Source organism: Zea mays, chromosome 6 (genome assembly GCF_902167145.1).
Source record: "Zea mays cultivar B73 chromosome 6, Zm-B73-REFERENCE-NAM-5.0, whole genome shotgun sequence".
NCBI classification, from domain to species: Eukaryota; Viridiplantae; Streptophyta; class Magnoliopsida; order Poales; family Poaceae; genus Zea; species Zea mays.
Genome location: NC_050101.1, coordinates 129762699 through 129781723, shown reverse-complemented (window position 1 = coordinate 129781723; position 19025 = coordinate 129762699). Strand labels below are relative to the sequence as shown.

Below are 19025 nucleotides of genomic sequence, written 5' to 3'. Positions count from 1 at the left end.
ATTTGCTTGGGATTACATGGAGATGCCATGGCTTGGCAGGAGCATTGTAGAGCACGTACTCCCGCTGAAGATGGGGTTTTAGCCTTTTCAGCAACGAGCACGGTTGATGAAGGATGAAGTACTGCATGAAGTCAAGAGGTAGAGCAAATGTTGGAGACAGGGTTCATGAGGGCGTGTCGGTATACTGAATGGATTTCTAGTGTGGTACTCATTCAAAAGAAGGATGGCTGGTGGAGGGTATGCGTGGATTTCAGAGACTCAACAGGGCCACACCAATGGACAAATACCCCATGCCGGTCGCAGAAGTGTTGATCAACGCAGTTGTCGGCCACAAGATATTGAGCTTCATTGATGGAAATACTTGGTACAACCAAATTTTCATGGCCCGGGAAGACGTGCACAAAACCACATTCCGGGTACCAGGCTCGGTAGGATTATTCGAGTATGTGGTCATGACTTTTGGGTTGAAGAATGCCAGAACTACATACCAGCGTGCCATGAACTACATTTTCCATGACCTGATAGGGAATCTCGTGGAGATTTACATCGACGATGTCGTAGTTAAGTCTACATCCACCGGGACATATAAAAGACTTGTGCCAGGTCCTGGAACAAACCAGAAGGTGTAGGGCTAAAGATGAACCTGAAGAACTGTACATTTAGGGTAACAGTCGGTTAGTTCTTCGGATTTTTAATGTACGAGCGAGGGATAGAGATCACTCTAAAGAGTGCTACGAAATCTCTACGGTGAATAGCCTTATATTCTAGTTACAAACATATTCTTCCCGCAATCAGATTGTCAGGAAAAAAAATTGCATTGGAGAACCGTTAGATTTAGAATGAACGTGGGCAATGCAGCCTGCAGTACTGCAGTCAATCTGGTTCCGCTGCTCCTTCCTCGGCACCGCCGCCTCGCAATCCGCTCCCGCTTCGCCCGTAAAACCCTAGCTAAACCCTAGCCGAAAGAAACAATGTCTCTCCTCCCCTGAGCGCGCTCGTGGCCGCCCCTTGTTGGCCATGGCTCTCCAGCTCCGCCGCCTCCTCCCGCACGGATACGCCCAGCGACACCGCGCCGTCATCCACGCGCTATCGCTGCTGCCGCCGCCGCCCGCAATGGTGAGTGGCTCTCTGTCATTCTGATGAGAATTTATCACGTCCGGAAGTGTCTGATGTGCATGGTGGTGCGGCGTGAACGCCACCTGTTCGTTGTATTACCCGTGAGCCACATAGAGCCTCGTTCCTTTTCTCTTAAAACAATAAAACAAGGTGGCTTTGCGAAACAACAAGGTTTTGTGGCGGAGCTATGTCATGGCGCATATCAAAATATTATCCCCTGGTTAGAGAGAAAGACATCCTTTGCCATTGCACAACAATGTGCAAGCCTGATTTGCAAGGATTAAAACGAACCAGATACCATCAACCACTATTGTGTCGATCACCTTATTTTTCTTTTGTTTCATCTACTTATCCTTAAATAATTATTCAACTACGGACATTTACTGAATATGGGGCGCCTATTTTTCTGTTTGATGAGGAATGTTTATGAAGATAACAATGACTTTTGCCCTTTGTCTTTCTGTTTTTTCCCCAAGTGATCATGAGAATGGGAGGGAATGATTTTTTTTCATGATTCTACCTGTTATAATTTGGTATAATGTTTCATTTGAGTTGTGCTTGTTTTTTGTGTTGTCTATTTATTTTCTTTTCAGCTTCAATTCGAGGTGTTTCAGAGATATTCTTCTTCACCCTGGCCCTTTTCACCTTTCCGCCCTTGTAAAATGTGTGGGGTTGCATTTAGGAGCAATTCAACAAGGAAAATATCTTCAAGAAATAATTTTGGGGTTGCCTTACAGCCCAAAAGTAGTGCCTTTATTACTCCTCGGCTCTTTGGCAGCTATAGTTCTGTATGTTTCAGAGCCACAGCCAGCTGTGGAATTGCTTTAAAGGCTAATAATATTGGCAATTCACGACCATTCTCAACTACATACAGTAAAAAAATAAGGTTTCTTGTTAAAAATAAGATTTCATTCAGTAATCTAAATATGAGAAGGAAAGACGGAAGTGTTGCACATAGTTTGCTTCATAGATCTGAGAAATGCCAAAGCACATTAGCTACATGTAGCACCATTGTTGATGAGGCTTCAACATCTACTAGTAACAACAGCAAGAGTGTTACTGATGCTAAGACTGACACTGCCAAGAGGAAGAGTTCAAGAGGAAGCAAAAAGGAAGTTGATGGAGATATGAAAGAAAAGGAAGTACATACCAATAAAAAGAGGATATTTGCTAGAACTCGTAAAGCTGCAACAAAGACGTCTGATAATATTAGCACGAACCAAGAAAACAAGAAGACTGATAATTGTAAATTGAAAAGGGGTGCTGATAGTTTCAAAGAGAAAAAAGTAAATAATAGGGCAAAGTCAAAAGCAGAGGTTTCTGCTGCTTCTTCTGTACCTGAAATTTGTATGCAATCCTCTATTGATGGTTCAGTTATTGAGAAAAAGCCACTGGTGCCATTGTATCCTCCCAGAGCCAAATCAGTTGTGGTTGTGGAATCAGCCACAAAAGCAAAAGTTATTCAGAAGTACCTTGGGGACATGTATGAAGTGTTACCAAGCTATGGTCATGTGAGAGATTTAGCAGGTAGATCTAAATCTGTCCGCCCCGATGATGACTTCAGCATGGTCTGGGAGGTGCCTGCTGCTGCCTGGACACACCTTAAGAGCATTAAAGTTGCACTGCAAAGGTATGTTTTTTGTAGCGTGTAGTGTGGATGCATTCTTGAACTTCACTAAAACATACATACGCTTTGATTACACATGTTCTCCACCTGTATAAAACATCTTCTCATTTTTTGTCAAAGGTTTATACACATTAGCTGCTCTTCTAATTACAGAGACAAAGAAACACAAAATCGAGTAGACCTATCATTATAGAAGTAATTGCTGTAACATTCGATATGTTCGCATGTATGTTTGTCTCCATGATCTTCTATTGTATTCAACAATGACTCCAGTCCACATAATTTCTGCAAATTAGTCATTGATGGCATGCTGGAAAATATGGAATACGTCAGTAGTTGGTTCATTTGGTGATATGTTTTCTAAGCTAGGCTTTCCTTGCAGATAGTTTGAGTATTCAGGTTTCTTATTTTTGTTGCAGGTAATTTGAGTGTTTATGTTTCTTATTTTTATATTCTTCTATGTAAAAGTATCACTATTGTCATCTGTGTATGCTGACACATTATTGTTTTGATCGTGGTATTACTTTCACCAGTTATCGCTGTAATATACTTGAGTATTATTTGTTGGTGAGATTGTTTTGTAACTTTGATACATCATACATGTTATACTTTAATAATGGTCTGCGGTTGACCACATATAGAAAAACTACTGTATAGTTTTGTTTATTTTTATACTTGAATGCTTATCAAAATGCTCAAAATGGCCTCAACCGTAGTTTGAAGTTTGAACTGTATCTGAACATATCTTTTGGCAACGTCAATTGTGTAATCTAACCCTTTTCCCTAAGACTGGAGTTCTGCTTATACTAGTGGTAGTTTATTATTTTGAAATCAACTAAGCTAATAGTATGAAAGGTAATAGTTCTAGACACATGTTGCTGATTGCTTTTACACCTTGTGTTGAGTTAATAACACATTGCTATTTTTTTACAAATGTTCCTTTTTCTCCAGAGCAGAAAATTTAATTCTTGCATCTGATCCTGACCGTGAAGGTGAAGCGATTGCTTGGCACATCAAAGAAATGCTTGAACAACAAGGTGTACTGGGTTTTGATGTGACTGTTGCAAGAGTTGTTTTCCATGAAATATCTGAGGATGCAATAAAGAAGGCTTTAATGTCCCCGAGGTATATTGACATGGACTTAGTCAATGCTTATCTTGCACGCCGTTCCCTTGATTATCTAATTGGGTTTGGCATATCACCACTTCTGTGGAGGAAGTTGCCTGGTTGCCAATCAGCTGGACGGGTCCAATCTGCTGCTTTGGCCCTTGTGTGCGATCGAGAAGCTGAAATAGAACAGTTTAAGGCACATGAGTACTGGACAGTACAGACAGACTTCAAAATACAATCAGCAGATCCTTCAAATGCCACATGTATTCCATTCTGTATAAAGCATTTGAATTCAAAAAAGCTGGATCAACTTTCCATACCCTCTCAAGAAGAAGCGCAAGCTATAGAAAAGATGATTCATTCTTCTACATTTGAAGTTTTAGGTGTTAAAAGAAGTAAAATTCACAAGAATCCTCCATTGCCATATATTACATCCAGCCTTCAGCAGGATGCAGCAAACAAACTCCATTTTACTGCAGGATATACCATGAAGGTTGTTTCTGCTTGACTCGTTATGTATTGTATTTGTATGTATGAGTCTGTGTTGGCTCATGTGACTCATTATATGACTAACAGATTGCCCAAAACCTTTATGAGGGTATCAACCTTTCCTCAGAAGAAACAACTGGGTTAATAACGTACATAAGAACTGATGGGTTCCATGTAAGTAACATCAGGCTTTTTGATGGCATACATAGATTTACTGTTTATTGGTGCATATGTTCCACAACACTTGTTCTCAATGCTTTACTGTATATTTTAAATTTCAGAAACATCATCTTCTTTGGTCATATGGTCTAAATTTAGTGCATTTACTTCAAAACAATCAAAATTGTCATGCTGCTTTCTGACTAAACCAGTGGGTAGGAAGCTGGAGTGCTGGACAGGAGGACCTTTAAATGATGCATTAAATTGAGCAAAACTGCACTCCTTTTGCATAAGCTTCAAGAAAACTACACTTTTTAAGCTTTTATTATGAATACTACCTAACCACACATTTGTTGGTACTTTGTTGAATATATTCTACATTAAGGTGTTATTGTCACGTTTTGAATAGTTTAAGGCTGCAAAGTGGACGATTTAGGATTTCATAGTCAAAACTAGTCTGCTTAAAAAGTTCATGTTTCTAATATGCTATGGAAGATATAAAGGATGACCCGGTGCCCGGAAGCTCCCACTTTGTGTGGGGTCATGGGGAAGGGATTAACCGAGGCAAGCCTTACCCCCGCACTGCGGAGAACCCCAGACCTGGTGACTTGGTGGAGTAGCACTCACCACTGCAACCAGACCACAATTTACGTCATGATGATGGGAGAGTATTTAAATTTCTACTTGTGACTTAGAGGAAGTTCAAAATAGTAACTCCAACATGAAACATTTCATGACTGTTATGCTGACTTAGTTGAAGTCTATATGTACGATGCAATGATACATGACAAAGGCTTCTGCTCATGTTCATCACGTATCAATGAGCTCGCAGTTTGTCGACATTTTCACGAAGGGTCTTCCCTCCTTGTTTTTGAATTTTCGGTCCAGTCTCAACATTTGTCGTGGCTAGAGTTTTGAATGCGGGTGCGGGGGGGGGGGGGGGGGTAGACTACTTGTATGTGTGTGTTATGGGCCTAGAGTCCATAGAGTATATGTGATACTTGTAATACTGCATCCCATGTACCTATTAGGGTTTTCATTCACTCCAACAGAGATTCTTGAGAATCCAATATGCTTGGTGCATTATTTGTTTCATTAATTAATACCATGTTGACTTGTTTGACCCCTTGAAGATTTCTGATGGAGCTGTGGAGGACATTCGTTCACTAGTTAAAGAAAGGTATACAACTTCCTCTCCGAACAAGCTGCTAAGTCTATTTGTTCTGATATTAAATTGGTGCTAATTGCTCTTCTTCGACATGGAACTTGTTATTAGATTAGTTCTAACTTCCTAAGTGATTTGGTTGTACTAATGGAAATTTTTCAGCCACTCATCTTTTCGAAACTTGACCTACAATTGTAAGACATATTATTCAAGTTCAAGGTTTTTAATTGAGTACTTTAACTCTTTAACTGGCCGAAACTCTGGACACTTAAGGTACTTTGTCAACACGGTAAGAGGGTTCAAGTTGTTGAACGACCCGTTTTAAGATGCTGATTAATGATCTTTGACTCCAGTTTTGAGAGAACCAGTATTTTGTGATTCTAGGACTTGGTGTCATGATCTATATCTGATTATGGTTTCTGGCATGTATTCCTATGTTAATTAGCATTTTCTTCAGATATGGTCAGAAGTACGTTTCGGAGGACATTAGGAAGTATTTAAAGAAGGTGAAAAATGCTCAAGAAGCCCATGAAGCCATTAGGCCCACCAGTATAAGGAGGCCGCCATGTAATGACTCTCGCTGTGTTTTTGTTGATTTATCACATTTTTCTCAATTGCAGCTGCTAACCATCTCCTAGCAAACAATTTTGAGCAAGTGCATGCATACTGTCCATGGATGCTGTAGTTCTACAATCTCATATTCATGGATCACCACCAAGATATTGTTAGTTCTTTACAGGATATGCGATGTACTGGTTGGTTTCTTGGTTTCCATATTTCATGTATAGCAATATGGGTTGTATGATTTATGCTTCATAATTCAACCTCAGACACTCCTTTGGTTATTCTAGAGTGCTGAATATGGCACTTAGGAGTTAGAAATGTCAAATGTCTCCCCATAACGGAGGATACTGTGTTCTGTGTTTTGGGCATGCTTGGTATGGGCAGCTAGCTGTTCCTTACAGTTTGAACTTTAAAGAGTATTGGGGAAAAGGAAAATAGAATAGTACTTCAGGATATGTGTCTAGATACGAGTAGTAGCACCATAGTGGGCTGGATACAAGGACTAGGGCACTAGGCCCAATAGGAAAACAATACACTCTTAATACCCCTCTGCAGTCGAAACTCTAGCGACGATAGATGTTGAGACTGGAGCAAAACTTCGAGAACACCGACATAGGGATGCCCTTGGTGAAGATATTGGCGAACTAGGAAGTCGTCGGCACATGAAGGACGCGAACATCACCAATGGCAACACACTCGTGGACGAAGTGGAGATCGATCTCAACATGCTTTGTCTGCTGGTGCTAGACGGGGTTGGTGGAGAGATAAATGGCGTTGATATCGTCGTAGTAGATGAGGGTGTTGTTGGAGACATGACTGCGAAGGTCTAGAAGGAGCTGCCGAAGCCAGCACGTTTCAACCACACCATTAGCCACGACGTGGTACTTGGTCTCGGCACTCGAGCGGGAGATGATAGCCTACCGCTTCGATGACCAGTAGACGAGGTTGCCGCCCAGGAAGAGTGCTGACGTCGAGGAATACCAGAGAAGAAGGTCGTAGTCGAGGGCGTCTTGGAGGTACCGGAGAATTCGTTTCACAACACAATGAGGTGCGACTCCCGAGGATCATGCATATGTAGGCACACCCGCTGAGTAGCATAGGACTATAGGAAATATCCGACCTGGTGAAGGTAGGTACTGGAGAGCGCCAGCGAGGCTCTGGTACGCAGTGGGATCACTGACAGGGGCACCAGAGGCGGAGGAGACCTTAGCCTGGGTATCGGGGTGGAGCAAGGCTTGCAATCAGCCATGCCAGCCTGCTCAAGGAGATCTAGAGTGTACACCTGCTTTTGAAGGAACAAGTTGTGGGGTTGGTGCTCAACGATAATGCCCAAGAAGTAATGAAGCTGTCCCAGATCTTTCATAGCAAATTCCTGCTACAAGGCTGAGATGGTCCTCTGCAAAAGGCAGGACTGGAGGTCGTGAGGACAATGTCGTCGATGTACATGAGATAAACAGAGTCACCAACTCGGCGATAGATGAACAACGCTTTGTCTGATTTGGCCTCGACAAAGACCAGGGTGGCCAAGGAGGCAAAGTAACTGTACCAAGCCTTGGGTGCCTGCTTCAGACCATACAACGATTTGTTGAGTTTGCAGACCATGTTCGGATGAGCTGGATCCACGAAACTGATCGACTGGCTGCAATACACCATACTTCAGGAAATGTGTCTAGATACCAGTAGCAGCACCATAGTGGGCTGGATACATGATACAATCTAACAAAGAGGTATAATAACATGACTGTACTGTTATGGTGCTAAAGCAGCCCAAAGGGCTCAGCTGGCTGTGGAACATGCTCTATAAATGACCATGAATCAGTTGGTAATTACATTATCTGTGCTACAACCAGCATGTTTTATTGGATCACATGAACACCTTTAATATCTATAGTTTATTTCAGTCAAGTGAAGCGACTCAGTATTATATCTGACTTCTAACATATGGTTGCAACACTATTTCTCTTGTAGCATCATTGGTTGGAATACTTGATGATGATTCTCTAAAACTGTACACTCTAATATGGAAAAGGACAATGGCTTGCCAAATGGAAGCTTCCAGAACTGAGATGGTTGGTTACTCCCGTGCTTCATTTTTCTATGTGGTTGATTTTATTCTTCATGATGATAATGGCTACGAATTATGGGTGTACAAAGTTACATTGGTTAAAGAAACCTTGATAAGTTTAACTTGGCATGTATGAGGAATTTGCAGCAGCCAGAAACTGCTGCTATTTGAGGGTACATGTTGCAGTTTTTAGGGTGTTTGTTTTATTTCTAATTTATTGTAGGTCACCCCTTTATTTTCTTATCATATTGCCCGTGGAACGGTTAGAAGCCCGACGTCGAGCGCGGCGACCTTCAACTCTCACCCAGCCATCATCAGCATCAACACCGCCAGCACCACCAGGGTCAGGAGGCTTCACAGCCAACATCACATCCTTGAAGGAGCGCTGGACCTCACTGCGACCTAGAGCAACCGCAGATTCGCAGAAGACGAACCGCCGTCCTCATTCCAACGCTGAGCCTTCGAACGTCCACTGGGAAAGGAACTTGGGGAGCGGGAAGGGATAGGGGAAGCGGCCGACGCCGGGGAGGGAAGGGTAGTGGCCACCAGCCTTGGAATAAGAACCGGTGTGAGGCTGCCGGATGAAGGGGCTGAGGCGCCGGCCAGAGAAAGGAGGCGAAGGGGTGGAGGAGGGAGGCCAAGAGGCGGGAGGGGAAGTGCCATGCAGTTGTGCTTGCTAGAGCTATCTTTGCCTTGGTGAAAAATGACTACATATAAAATTTTACAAGTAAAGGAATAGTAAGCTTTCCTTCTATAAAAAAGAAGCCAAGTATGGTAATTTCAAGAGGTTCAAACTAATATTTGCATTCCTATCATCCTATGGAACTAAAGGACCACAGCTTATGAACTTCATTTTAGCTGTTGTCATCAATATTTTTTTTGTCTTAAACACATCTGGTGTTATAGTAGATAGTAAATGTGATTTCCCTCATTCTCTAGCATGATTATGAAACATGTTAAAATTCTTTGTACATTGTTTCCCTTTTGTAAATTTCAATATTTTAAGCTTTCCACCAAGTTACATCCTTGCTCTCTAGATTCAAGTGGATGTTGGCATTCCTGAAGGAGAGATGAATTTTCATTCCACTGCATCAAAACTGGACTTCAAGGGATACCGAGCTGTCTATGAGGTGTGTTCTTAATTTATTTTGTATTTGGTTCTTGCTTCGTCTATGGATTTTAATTTCTGCCTGTGCTACTTCTATCAAGCTTTGACAAGCCTGACGGCATTTTTTTTGATGTGTTGAATAATGCATCAACGACATTGTTTGATGGTTCAGGGGCCAATTGTTTCTGCCATAGCCTTTTCGCATCTACATGATCTTTTACTTGTCATTAGGGTATGAGTACAACCCGGTCAGATATTATGTACCTAGTTGTCTGCTATGTTTGCGCAGTCATTTTTATGGTATGGAAAACAAATATCGGGTTCTGATTAGATGCAGATATGAATTATAATGTCTAGGTCAAAGTGACATCTGGATATCAGACTAGCCCATCCTTTTTTTTTCTGATTTTTTCTCGCATGTTATATGGGTTAGAACATGAGATAAGCTAACTTTTTTACAAAATGTAAACCAGTACAAGTACTTCCTCTACTTTTAAGTAAGACTTCTCACTAATTTGTTTCTTAAAAATGGTTTTCTTTTAGTAGTTTATAACCTCGTTTTAATACTTTGTGATATTCATATTATGAATTTGTGGTGTATGATGTACTATTGTAATGTATCCCTAGGCGTGACCACTGATTTTCTTTTTAGTTATTGGTTTGTTGTTTTACTTGTCGGACTCACAAACTTTGTAATTTATTTACACTAGACCTGTATCAGTTCAACATTTCTTAAAGTGGTTGGCACATGGAAAGACAGATGTCCGGTTCCACTTGGCCTCCTCTGATATGCACTACAGCATATTGTTTATGTTAAATTGTTGTGTAGAACATAATGTGTGACATTGTATGACCTTGTATTGTTTTTTGTTAAATTTCTCTATGGAGTTTACTTTCTTTTGCCTTGGGACATAACCTTCCTATTGCCGAGATGCATGAATTTGTACTGATTCATCAGTATTCTTGGTTTCTTATGTTGTGGATTGAGATGTTTTTAGTGGGCTGTTGATAAGGAGGACTTAGCTTGAATGGAAGCATGGTTGTCAGTTGCACTTTGTGAAGAACTTTCTGCTACCTTTTCAGTTTACAAACTTATTCTTACTCATTAACAATACGCTTTGCTACTTTTAGGATGATCAGGCCAGTCCATGCATTGACAGCTCTGAGGGAGATTGTGTGCATGAGTGTAACTTTGAGGCCTTGTCGAAATTAATGGTTGCAGTGACAATTCCATTTCTTTATCCTCTTTCTTTCTCAGGCTACTGCAGATTATTTGTTATCATTTAACTACTCCATTACGTAATTCATCTCCTTACCAGGTTAAGGACTTGGTGTTTCCTGTTAACGTGCATCTTGGCCAGCACTTCACTAAACCACCACCACGATATTCTGAGGGTGCATTGGTAAGCAATAACCTTCTATGGCTTATTTTTTCACTTGTTTACTTTGAGCACTGCTCATTTCTGCAATAAAACGATATTTATTTTTATTCGGTTCTATTAGTTCAGATTTTTATATTGCGCCTTGTTATCTCCAGATTAAAAAGCTAGAAGAACTTGGAATTGGAAGGCCATCTACTTATGCATCTATAATGAAAGTGTTACTGGTAACATGACATTTTACTTCTGAACTATTTTTTACTGGTAACATGACATTTTAGTTGATAGACTTTCCTAGTGTATATATTTTTTGTCCTTTTTGTGCCTTTGATGCTTCTCATCTAGGAATTGTTAGACATATGTTAGGCTCACACGGTTGGGCCCTTTTGTCTGACGGCTTAGGCCTTTTGCCTCTTGTATATTTGCTAAGATGATTAGAGATAGGCAATGATATCCTCGATTGATCCTATTTCTATAAACCAGCCCATAGGAATACTTGCCTATATATACGTGTACCCTGCACCTCCTCTAATCAATGTGACCATTCAAGAGCCATATCTTATCTTAAAATTGTGTTAGTTATGTAAGGCTTGCCTTGTTTTTTGGTCGTGTATGTAAGGTTATCGTTGGGCATGGTGGTTGCACTTGGCTATTTTGGCCTTTCTCATAATGCAATGGTACACAGATGTCATGCTTATTCGAGGAAAACAGTTGCAGGGTTTTACAGTTTACTATGTATTAAATATTGTTTTCATCTATAGTTAGCATCGACCTGTTTCACATAGATAACAGTGTTCATTATACTTGTGTTGTTCAGGATCGGAAGTACGTGACAGCAAAAAGTCGAGTTCTACACCCTGAGTTCCGTGGTCGAATGGTTTGTTCTTATATCCCTGACTGCATGTTCCCAGTTTGGAGAGATCCTATATGATTAAAATATCTTTAGCTCTGGCATCATCTAAAACTTTAGTACATTTATTTGTGTATATATATATATATATATATATATATATATATATATATATATATATATATATATATATATAGTACCTTTTCTAGCTAAATTCATTGTTTTGTATTAGATTATCTCTTCTATCTATGCATTTATTTGCATTGCAGTAATGCATCAATTTGTAATGTATCTCTGTTTGACTCTTTCATGTTTTTCTTATTATTAATGCAATACTAGTTTTTCTCCAGAGTATCTAAAATTTACCCTCATCTCTAATGATCTCAATGTGTATATTTTATGGTTTTCTTATGCCTGCGCTTACATTTTGCCATGTATTTTGTTATGTTTACATTTGTTGAGTTCCCTCACAAATTTTAGGGTCTGGGGAATGGAACTTCTAGATATCTTTACCCTCGCTTAGAAATTCCCTTCCTCAGACCTCTACAATTTGTGGGATCCTTCAACACTGGGTACTCCTTTCCCTTGTCCATCTCAATGCTTATAGGCGTCATCGTCCTAGGCTCCCAGCACTGTTTCAGTTTATGTAGCTGAGGTTGCTTGCTGTAAATTAAATTTCAATGTGTCTAACTCTGGTGTTTGTTCATGCCATCCTTTTTATAGGTCTCGGCATTCCTTTTGCACCATTTCTCTGAGGTTTCTGATTACAACTTTACAGCTAACATGGAGACAGAGGTTTTTAAATATTTCTCAGCCTATGTTTTCTGTGCGCTTCTTTGTTTTCAGTTTATGCCATAGTTTTAGAAACCTGTTTAAGCTGCCTGGTTAGTGGTCACTGCTATGGGTTAAACCAATATGAGGATTCAGGAAATCAGCATCTCAATGGACATTGGTACACTTCTAATTTTGCTCATGATTATTCTTGGATTTAAGACATTAGGAACATTGCTGTCTGTAGTTGTGGAGCTAATTCAAGATTGTTGTCATGGACTTAATGCTTTGGTCTATTATCCAGGCATAGGCCAATTTTGCCTTAACTATTCTCTATATGCAAGTAATTTGTCCCTAGTGATTCTGGGTGCGTGGATCATCTGGAAGCATATAAATAGATGTGTCTTTGAGGGCTTTGCTCCCAACCTTGCGGTTGCTCAGCAGGCAGCTAGGGAGGGGATAAATCTTTGGGCTATAGCTGGCGCCAAAGCCTTTCACTGTCATAGGGTAGGTTTGGCTCGTGTGGTCTCTTTGACCTTTATTTATTTCTTCTTCTTAGTATATTGAGGCGCAGTTCTCCTGCGTTTTCGAGAAAAAAATGGTCTAGTTGGTTTTCTATGGAAGTGTTCTTGTACGCTTTGGACTTGGTTCCTGGTCCTCTTTGGACCTTCTTTACTCTTTTTAATATATTAATACGCAGCTCTCCTGCGTATTCAATAAAAAACTTGTAGGCGTTTTTAGGTTCTCTTTCTTTGTTGCCCTTGCTGAATAACGTGACTCATAAGTTAATGAACCATCACTCCCACTTCCCACCTTACTATATAATTGAGGGAACAAGTTCATTTAACCTACTTTCTTAATCTTTGTGCACCACTCTAGAACAACCTACATTTGGGAAAAATGGTAGTGATCCTTTTACAAGAACATCTTTCAGTAATAGGCTAGCACAAAAAATAGTTGGTTATACTAACACTGTGTTGAAGTTTCTTTTCTTTTACATAATAGCTAGATAATGTCTCTGCTGGGTCAACTGAATGGAAGGGTCTTCTGAAAGACTACTGGGAACGATTCAGCAAATATTGTGCAGATGTGAGTAAACTGGATGGCAGAAAGGTAAGATGCATTTAATTCCTGAGTATGCTGGTTCCTTGATGATGCAAGTTCTCGTAGTTCTCTTGGTGTGATTGTCAAGCTTGTTTGGTACTCAAACTTTGTTGTTGTGGTCATCAACCTTTTTTAATGACACAGAAACTGAAGTAAATATTTCAGGTCCATTTCTCAAGTACGAAGTAGTGGTAGATGGCTTTTGCTTTGGTAGAATCTTATCTATAGCCCTTTATTACCTGAAACTGGTCAAGTTTGCATTTGCTTTGAAGGGAAAACGTGTGAAATGACGAGCTATCATATTTTATTCTCTCTGTTGATGCTTCTTGGTTTTATACAATATTGTTGTCAGTGGATTAAAGGGAAACTACTGATTGTAACTCCCAGCACAACATAATACTGGTTGGACCCCCTACATTTTTGCAAACAGTGCTCCAAAATATTTTTGGGAAAGCATTTAAGCACTTTTTGGGGCAAAGATGGGAAGTGCTCAACTGCCTTACTGCAGAAAGTGCATTGTTACATTGCCTGAAGGCTTCATTTTAGCATGGAATTGCTGAGTTCGACCCGTCATACACAAGAATGATACTCTTGATGTACCTTGTATCATATCACTCTGCAACGGCTAGAGATTGAAACTGAATTTGACATTGTACAGGTAGAGAGAATGCTTGAAGAAAAATTTGGTCCTATCCTCTTTTCCGATGTTTACAAGGATTGTAGAATTTGCCCTAGGTAATGGACGACAAATGTACTTTTAAGGTATCTTTTGTGGAATGTAGATATTGAATGTCAAAATCAATACATTTGCAATATCCAGTCAGGTTAACCTATCATCAAACTGCGATGCATTCACATACATAATTCTTGATGCCTTTTTTTATGTCTGGATTACATGCAGTTGTTCTGAAGGAACCTTGAGATTCAAAGTTAGTAGGTACGGTGAAGGCTATTTTGTAGGTTGTGATCGACATCCAAAATGCAAGTATGACCCTATTATCCCTCAGTATAATTTTAATACCTTGAAGTTTAAAAACTTGTTATATTCTTCGTTGTCACCTGTTATGTATTAATGAGTTCCAAGTTGATTTCTTGATTGTTGATGATTATCATCATACTTAATCACAGATCTAATTACTGTAGGTACATTGCTCGCTCACTGTCACAGCAAGAAGATGAAACTGAACCCATAGAAGAAAATGCAAAATCTTTTGAACCCAGGTTACTTGGTGTCATGCCTGATTCTGATCAAAAGGTATTTTCAGTTATGAGATTCAGATTTTTTTATTTGGAAATAGGCCTGTCGTTGGGTATTCCTAACCTATCACCAAATTCATACCCATGTGTAATGAGGAGGTTATGGGTGAAAGTTGCTTTGCCAATTTGGGTATGGCTATATCCACCCACCACTGATCAATAGGGTATGGGGAGGATTTGAGAGGAGAGACCAACATCTGATTATTGTGCTGGGAGCCTGGGACTCCATCCATTTGTCCATTCTCAGTCACATGTCTTGATAGTTGCATGATACTGTGCTCCTTTTCTGCGGGGTTGCCCGGTGTGTCCGAGTTCAATCAGAATGAGAAGGTATGGGTAATTTCTGAACGGGAGTGCTACAGGGAGGCTAGGACTGGGTAGATTAACTTTGGATTTGGTGGGTGCAACGCTGGGTATACCCAAACTTTCCTCAATGGTAGGTCTATTTGTAAATCAGTAATGTGTATAACAACTTTGATGCTCAATCTGCAGGTGTTTTTGAAACAAGGGCCATATGGCTACTATGTTCAAGTTGGAGAGGACAAAAAAGGTCTGTTTCCAAAAAGGGTTTCCCTTTCCAAGGTAATTATTGCAATTTCCTTTTCTAAATTAAAACAACCTTACCCTAAATGCCAAACAGCAAACAGTCGCTGACCTTTTGTTAAGCGTTTAGGGCATTTGGATGGTGTTTAAATGGAGTTAAACTTAAACAGTTCTGTATAGCAACACTAAAATATACATATTTATGTATGTAAAAGTCAAACATGCTAGAAAGGATACATATTTACACATGTAAAAAATAAGTATTTTACCAATTTTTTTTTTTTGAAAAGGGGCTGTTTGGTTCGCTGTCTCACTTGCCACAGTTTGCCAAAATTAGGCAAGTTTGATCAATTTAGGCATGTATTTGGTTTGTAGCCACAATTGTGGCAAGATTTTTCTCCAGCTTCGTAGGTCCTACCCGTCAATGACATATAAAAGTGTGACAAGATTCCCTTAGGAGTGGCAAACTGTGGCGCATAATTTGAGTGTCTAACCTTAGGCAAGTGTGGCTTAAAATATGTGGAAATTTTTGGCACCTTAACTATACAACCGAACAGTCCTTAAATCCCACTCCACCTCATATACTTGTTATGTCATTGAGTTTTGGTGCCAAATGTGGTAGCTGTAATCCTTCAATTGACTAAATGGTGAATTAGATACCGTTTAGCTCAGGATGAACGCAAGATTATTCCTTATGTTGGTTAATCATGGTCGTAGTAGATTGATGCAGCCTGCGTGTTGGCTGGGCCTGAGACCTGTAATGGGAAAACTTGGAGTGTTTGTAGGTGGTTTTGTTAGACTTCTCTTTGATGTTGCTAGTTGGGAAAGTGTTATTAAAACTACGTTTAAACGATGTTTAAACTACGTTTAAACGTCAAAACTCTAATTAGAGGTTGATATCACGTTTTAGCGTTTTGGCGTTCTAAACTGTAAAACACAGTATTTTATGCATTTTAGACCATTAGCTATTTTTGGGCCCGGTCTATTAGTTACTTTTGGGGTTCAATCCAGCTCATGGGTGAAGTTTTGGTAAGCCACTAACCTCTCTGTTTTGGTATTTAACTTCATATTATTGTCTGAAATTATGATATATTGGTATTTTTCCTATGTTGTTTAAAACTACGTTTAAACAAAGTTTAAACGTTTAAAAGTCAAAATTTCACCCATGAGCGTTCCAACGTTTTATCGTTTTAATAAGCTTGGTTGGGATGGTAGGCGTTCATCCATGATGGCTAATCCCTTGGTGATCAGAATCGTGGATGTGTTGATTGCTCATGTTTATGTTTTTTGTTTCCGTGAACCGATGAACTTTGTAATATTGTTAAGTATGTAATGAGTTTTTTTTCTCAAACACGTAGGAGAGCTGCACATCATTATATTGAGAAGAAAAAAGGTCTAAAATAGACTGATACAAGCCGCCGAAGTGGTAAAAGTATGAAAATAAAATAAAAGAGGGTTACAAGATAGCAGTGAGAACCTGACCCACAGAACGCACTAAGGCCAAATCTGTTTCAGCCCCGGTGCCTCTGCTAAGCACCATGCCCTGGCTTCCTCCTTAATATCTTTGACAATCATGGCCACAATGGGGGGAAATATAAAAAACACACGAATTACGACGTTTCCACAGCCACCAAGCCATAAGAGCAACCACCGAGTGGAAACCTCCTCTCTTCTGTTTAGGCACCTTCAACACAGCTGCCTTCCACCATTTTTGGATAACTGAAACGCCAGGATCAGGTGCTAGCTGCTGCAGACCTATTAGTGAGAGCACCAAGAACCAAGTTTGCCTAGCAAAGACGCTTGCTATAAGAAGATGCTGCACTGTTTCCTCTTGATCACAAAGCAGGCAGTACTTAGCCTCGGCGAGCCAGGCCACACGGAAGAGAACCATACGTAATGAAATTTGGTTTCGACCATTGTGGAAAAATGCCCATTTAGCTCATTCAAGAGCATTTTCACCAGATCCTCTCTCATTGCCCTTAAAAACTTGCTTTAGGGGGTTGAGAAAACACAACTGTACATTATAGGGGAGTATTGTTGTAGATTGTGTCATTGAGGAAATCATATCCCCTTTATTAGGTGGACCGACCTGTCAACCAATATAACTCTCCTTTTCTCCCTTCTCTCTTTCCTCTCTCCCATGCTCTTGGGCTCTCAGCCATGCGGAAAGGAGCTCTGCCGTCCGCCCGGTTCCTTCTCTCCTTTCTGCCCGGTGCCCTGGTATGGCCAGCCCATTTCCGTGGGCAGCGGCACGATGGCGTGTGGTCATGAAAGAAAGGGGATTGAGAAAAAATCTCTGCTTCTTCCCCTTTGAGGGAGTGAGGGAAGGTGTTTAGGGATTGAGAAAAAATATACGGAAAGGGAATTTGAGTTTTCTCAATCTGGTGAAGATACTCTAATCATTTCTAGCTCGATTCTGTATAGACTGGTTAGGTGATTTTTGGTGGTTTAAACTTAAAAACTGTCCAACTGTTTAATTCATCGGCTAGGGCCTTAACGACAGAGGTGGCCTCGCAGGAATTCAAAACAACTATTATTGAACATTTGAGCTCTTGTTTCAGGTCAAAGATATAGACTCTGTTACTCTAGAAGATGCAATTGAGCTTTTGCAATATCCCAAAATCCTGGTATGCACTTCTCTTTACTAAGCTTTTGGTGTTCTTTGTTGAGTTAAGACCGATAGTATTGTATTTGCCTGCAGGGAAAACATCCTGAAGATGATAATCTTGTACTTATAACACATTCTAAGGTTGGATACAACATCAAGCACAGGAGATTTATTGCTCAAGTGCCAAAGGTCTGTTACGTTCATTTCAGAAACCAAACTAACATATCGGTCTATAACCATCCAGTTCCTTGTGTTGGAGAAATATAAAAGATGTTTACATCTTTACTTTTGATGATTTCCAATCAGTGCACGTGCATTTATTAGCACCCTGGGTATATTTGGACTGTTTCATTGCAAGGCTGACAATATTTTGAAAATGTGATGATGGCAGAACATGGACCCAAAGAAGATGACACTTGAGCGTGCACTCAAGCTTCTGAGTAGTAAAAGTGTCAGACGGATTGGTCGTCTAAAGGGGAAGGTCGAAAAGAAGGAACCCATTGAATGGCATTAGCTGAGCCTGCCTGCACTCGTGTGTGCAAAAAAAAAAAAAAAATTCAGAGAGAAGTCAACATTCATAGCATGCAGAGGTTCAGCCTTTCGTGTGTTTAACTGCTTATGATGAGAGCGGAGAAGGGGGCCCCATGTGTGACAAAGAACAAGTGCCAAGGGAATGCACAACCAGACATATTCGGGTCATATCTTTGATTTCATATTTTTCCTTTAGTCATCAACATCATAAGCTGCATTGAACGCGCGGACACAGAATACCAGACTATAAAATTCTGAGCTTAACAAAGATGAGAGGGTGGTTTCATCACCTATTTTACATAATCGCTGCATTTCCTAATTACTTTCACATTTTGTACTAGAGATAAATGCATCTTTTACCACAGGAAACCCATTTTAGTTGTGACCGTCGTGTAGGTTATGTACTCATGTGTAAGAATTGTATATGCTACTTCACAGCTGAAATTCCATCTGTTTTGCACTCCTTTTTTTTAATTTGTTTTCACCGGTTGATCCCGAATAACGGCTAGTCTTAGTAATGCTGTCGCGGGAATTTTTTTTTTTACTTTTGAATACCTTTACGAACATCGTAAGTTTTTC

General features: G+C 40.1%; 1 protein-coding gene across 4 annotated transcripts; it reads left to right on the top strand.

The window, feature by feature from the left end:
- Positions 1–614: 614 nt before the first annotated feature.
- On the top strand, positions 615–18920 carry LOC103631377 (DNA topoisomerase 1). 4 transcript variants are annotated; one of them, XM_020539478.2, is made up of 21 exons: positions 615–1116; positions 1710–2746; positions 3695–4346; positions 4430–4516; positions 5635–5681; positions 6124–6233; positions 8199–8299; positions 9333–9425; positions 10535–10618; positions 10723–10806; positions 10941–11009; positions 11600–11659; positions 12356–12427; positions 13409–13516; positions 14166–14242; positions 14409–14492; positions 14651–14762; positions 15257–15346; positions 17869–17934; positions 18009–18104; positions 18307–18920. In XM_020539478.2, the coding sequence occupies exons 1-21, from the start codon at positions 1018–1020 to the stop codon at positions 18427–18429; spliced, it is 3351 nt and encodes a 1116-aa protein (XP_020395067.1). In that variant the 5' UTR covers positions 615–1017; the 3' UTR covers positions 18430–18920. The 4 variants fall into 4 exon arrangements, 3 of the variants coding, with proteins under 3 accessions (XP_020395067.1, XP_035816045.1, XP_020395070.1); XR_004850292.1 differs by having other exon boundaries at positions 619–1116; positions 14166–14269; positions 18307–18749; XM_035960152.1 differs by having other exon boundaries at positions 793–1116; positions 3700–4346; positions 18307–18909.
- Positions 18921–19025: the final 105 nt, after the last annotated feature.

Bases quoted from the DNA above. Each gene is read 5' to 3' on its own strand.
- LOC103631377 (XM_020539478.2), top strand. From the start codon at position 1,018: ATGGCTCTCCAGCTCCGCCGCCTCCTCCCGCACGGATACGCCCAGCGA. The intron at 9,426-10,534 runs GTGTGTTCTTAA...TGCTACTTTTAG, and splicing joins GATACCGAGCTGTCTATGAG to GATGATCAGGCCAGTCCATG. The intron at 11,010-11,599 runs GTAACATGACAT...TGTGTTGTTCAG, and splicing joins CTATAATGAAAGTGTTACTG to GATCGGAAGTACGTGACAGC.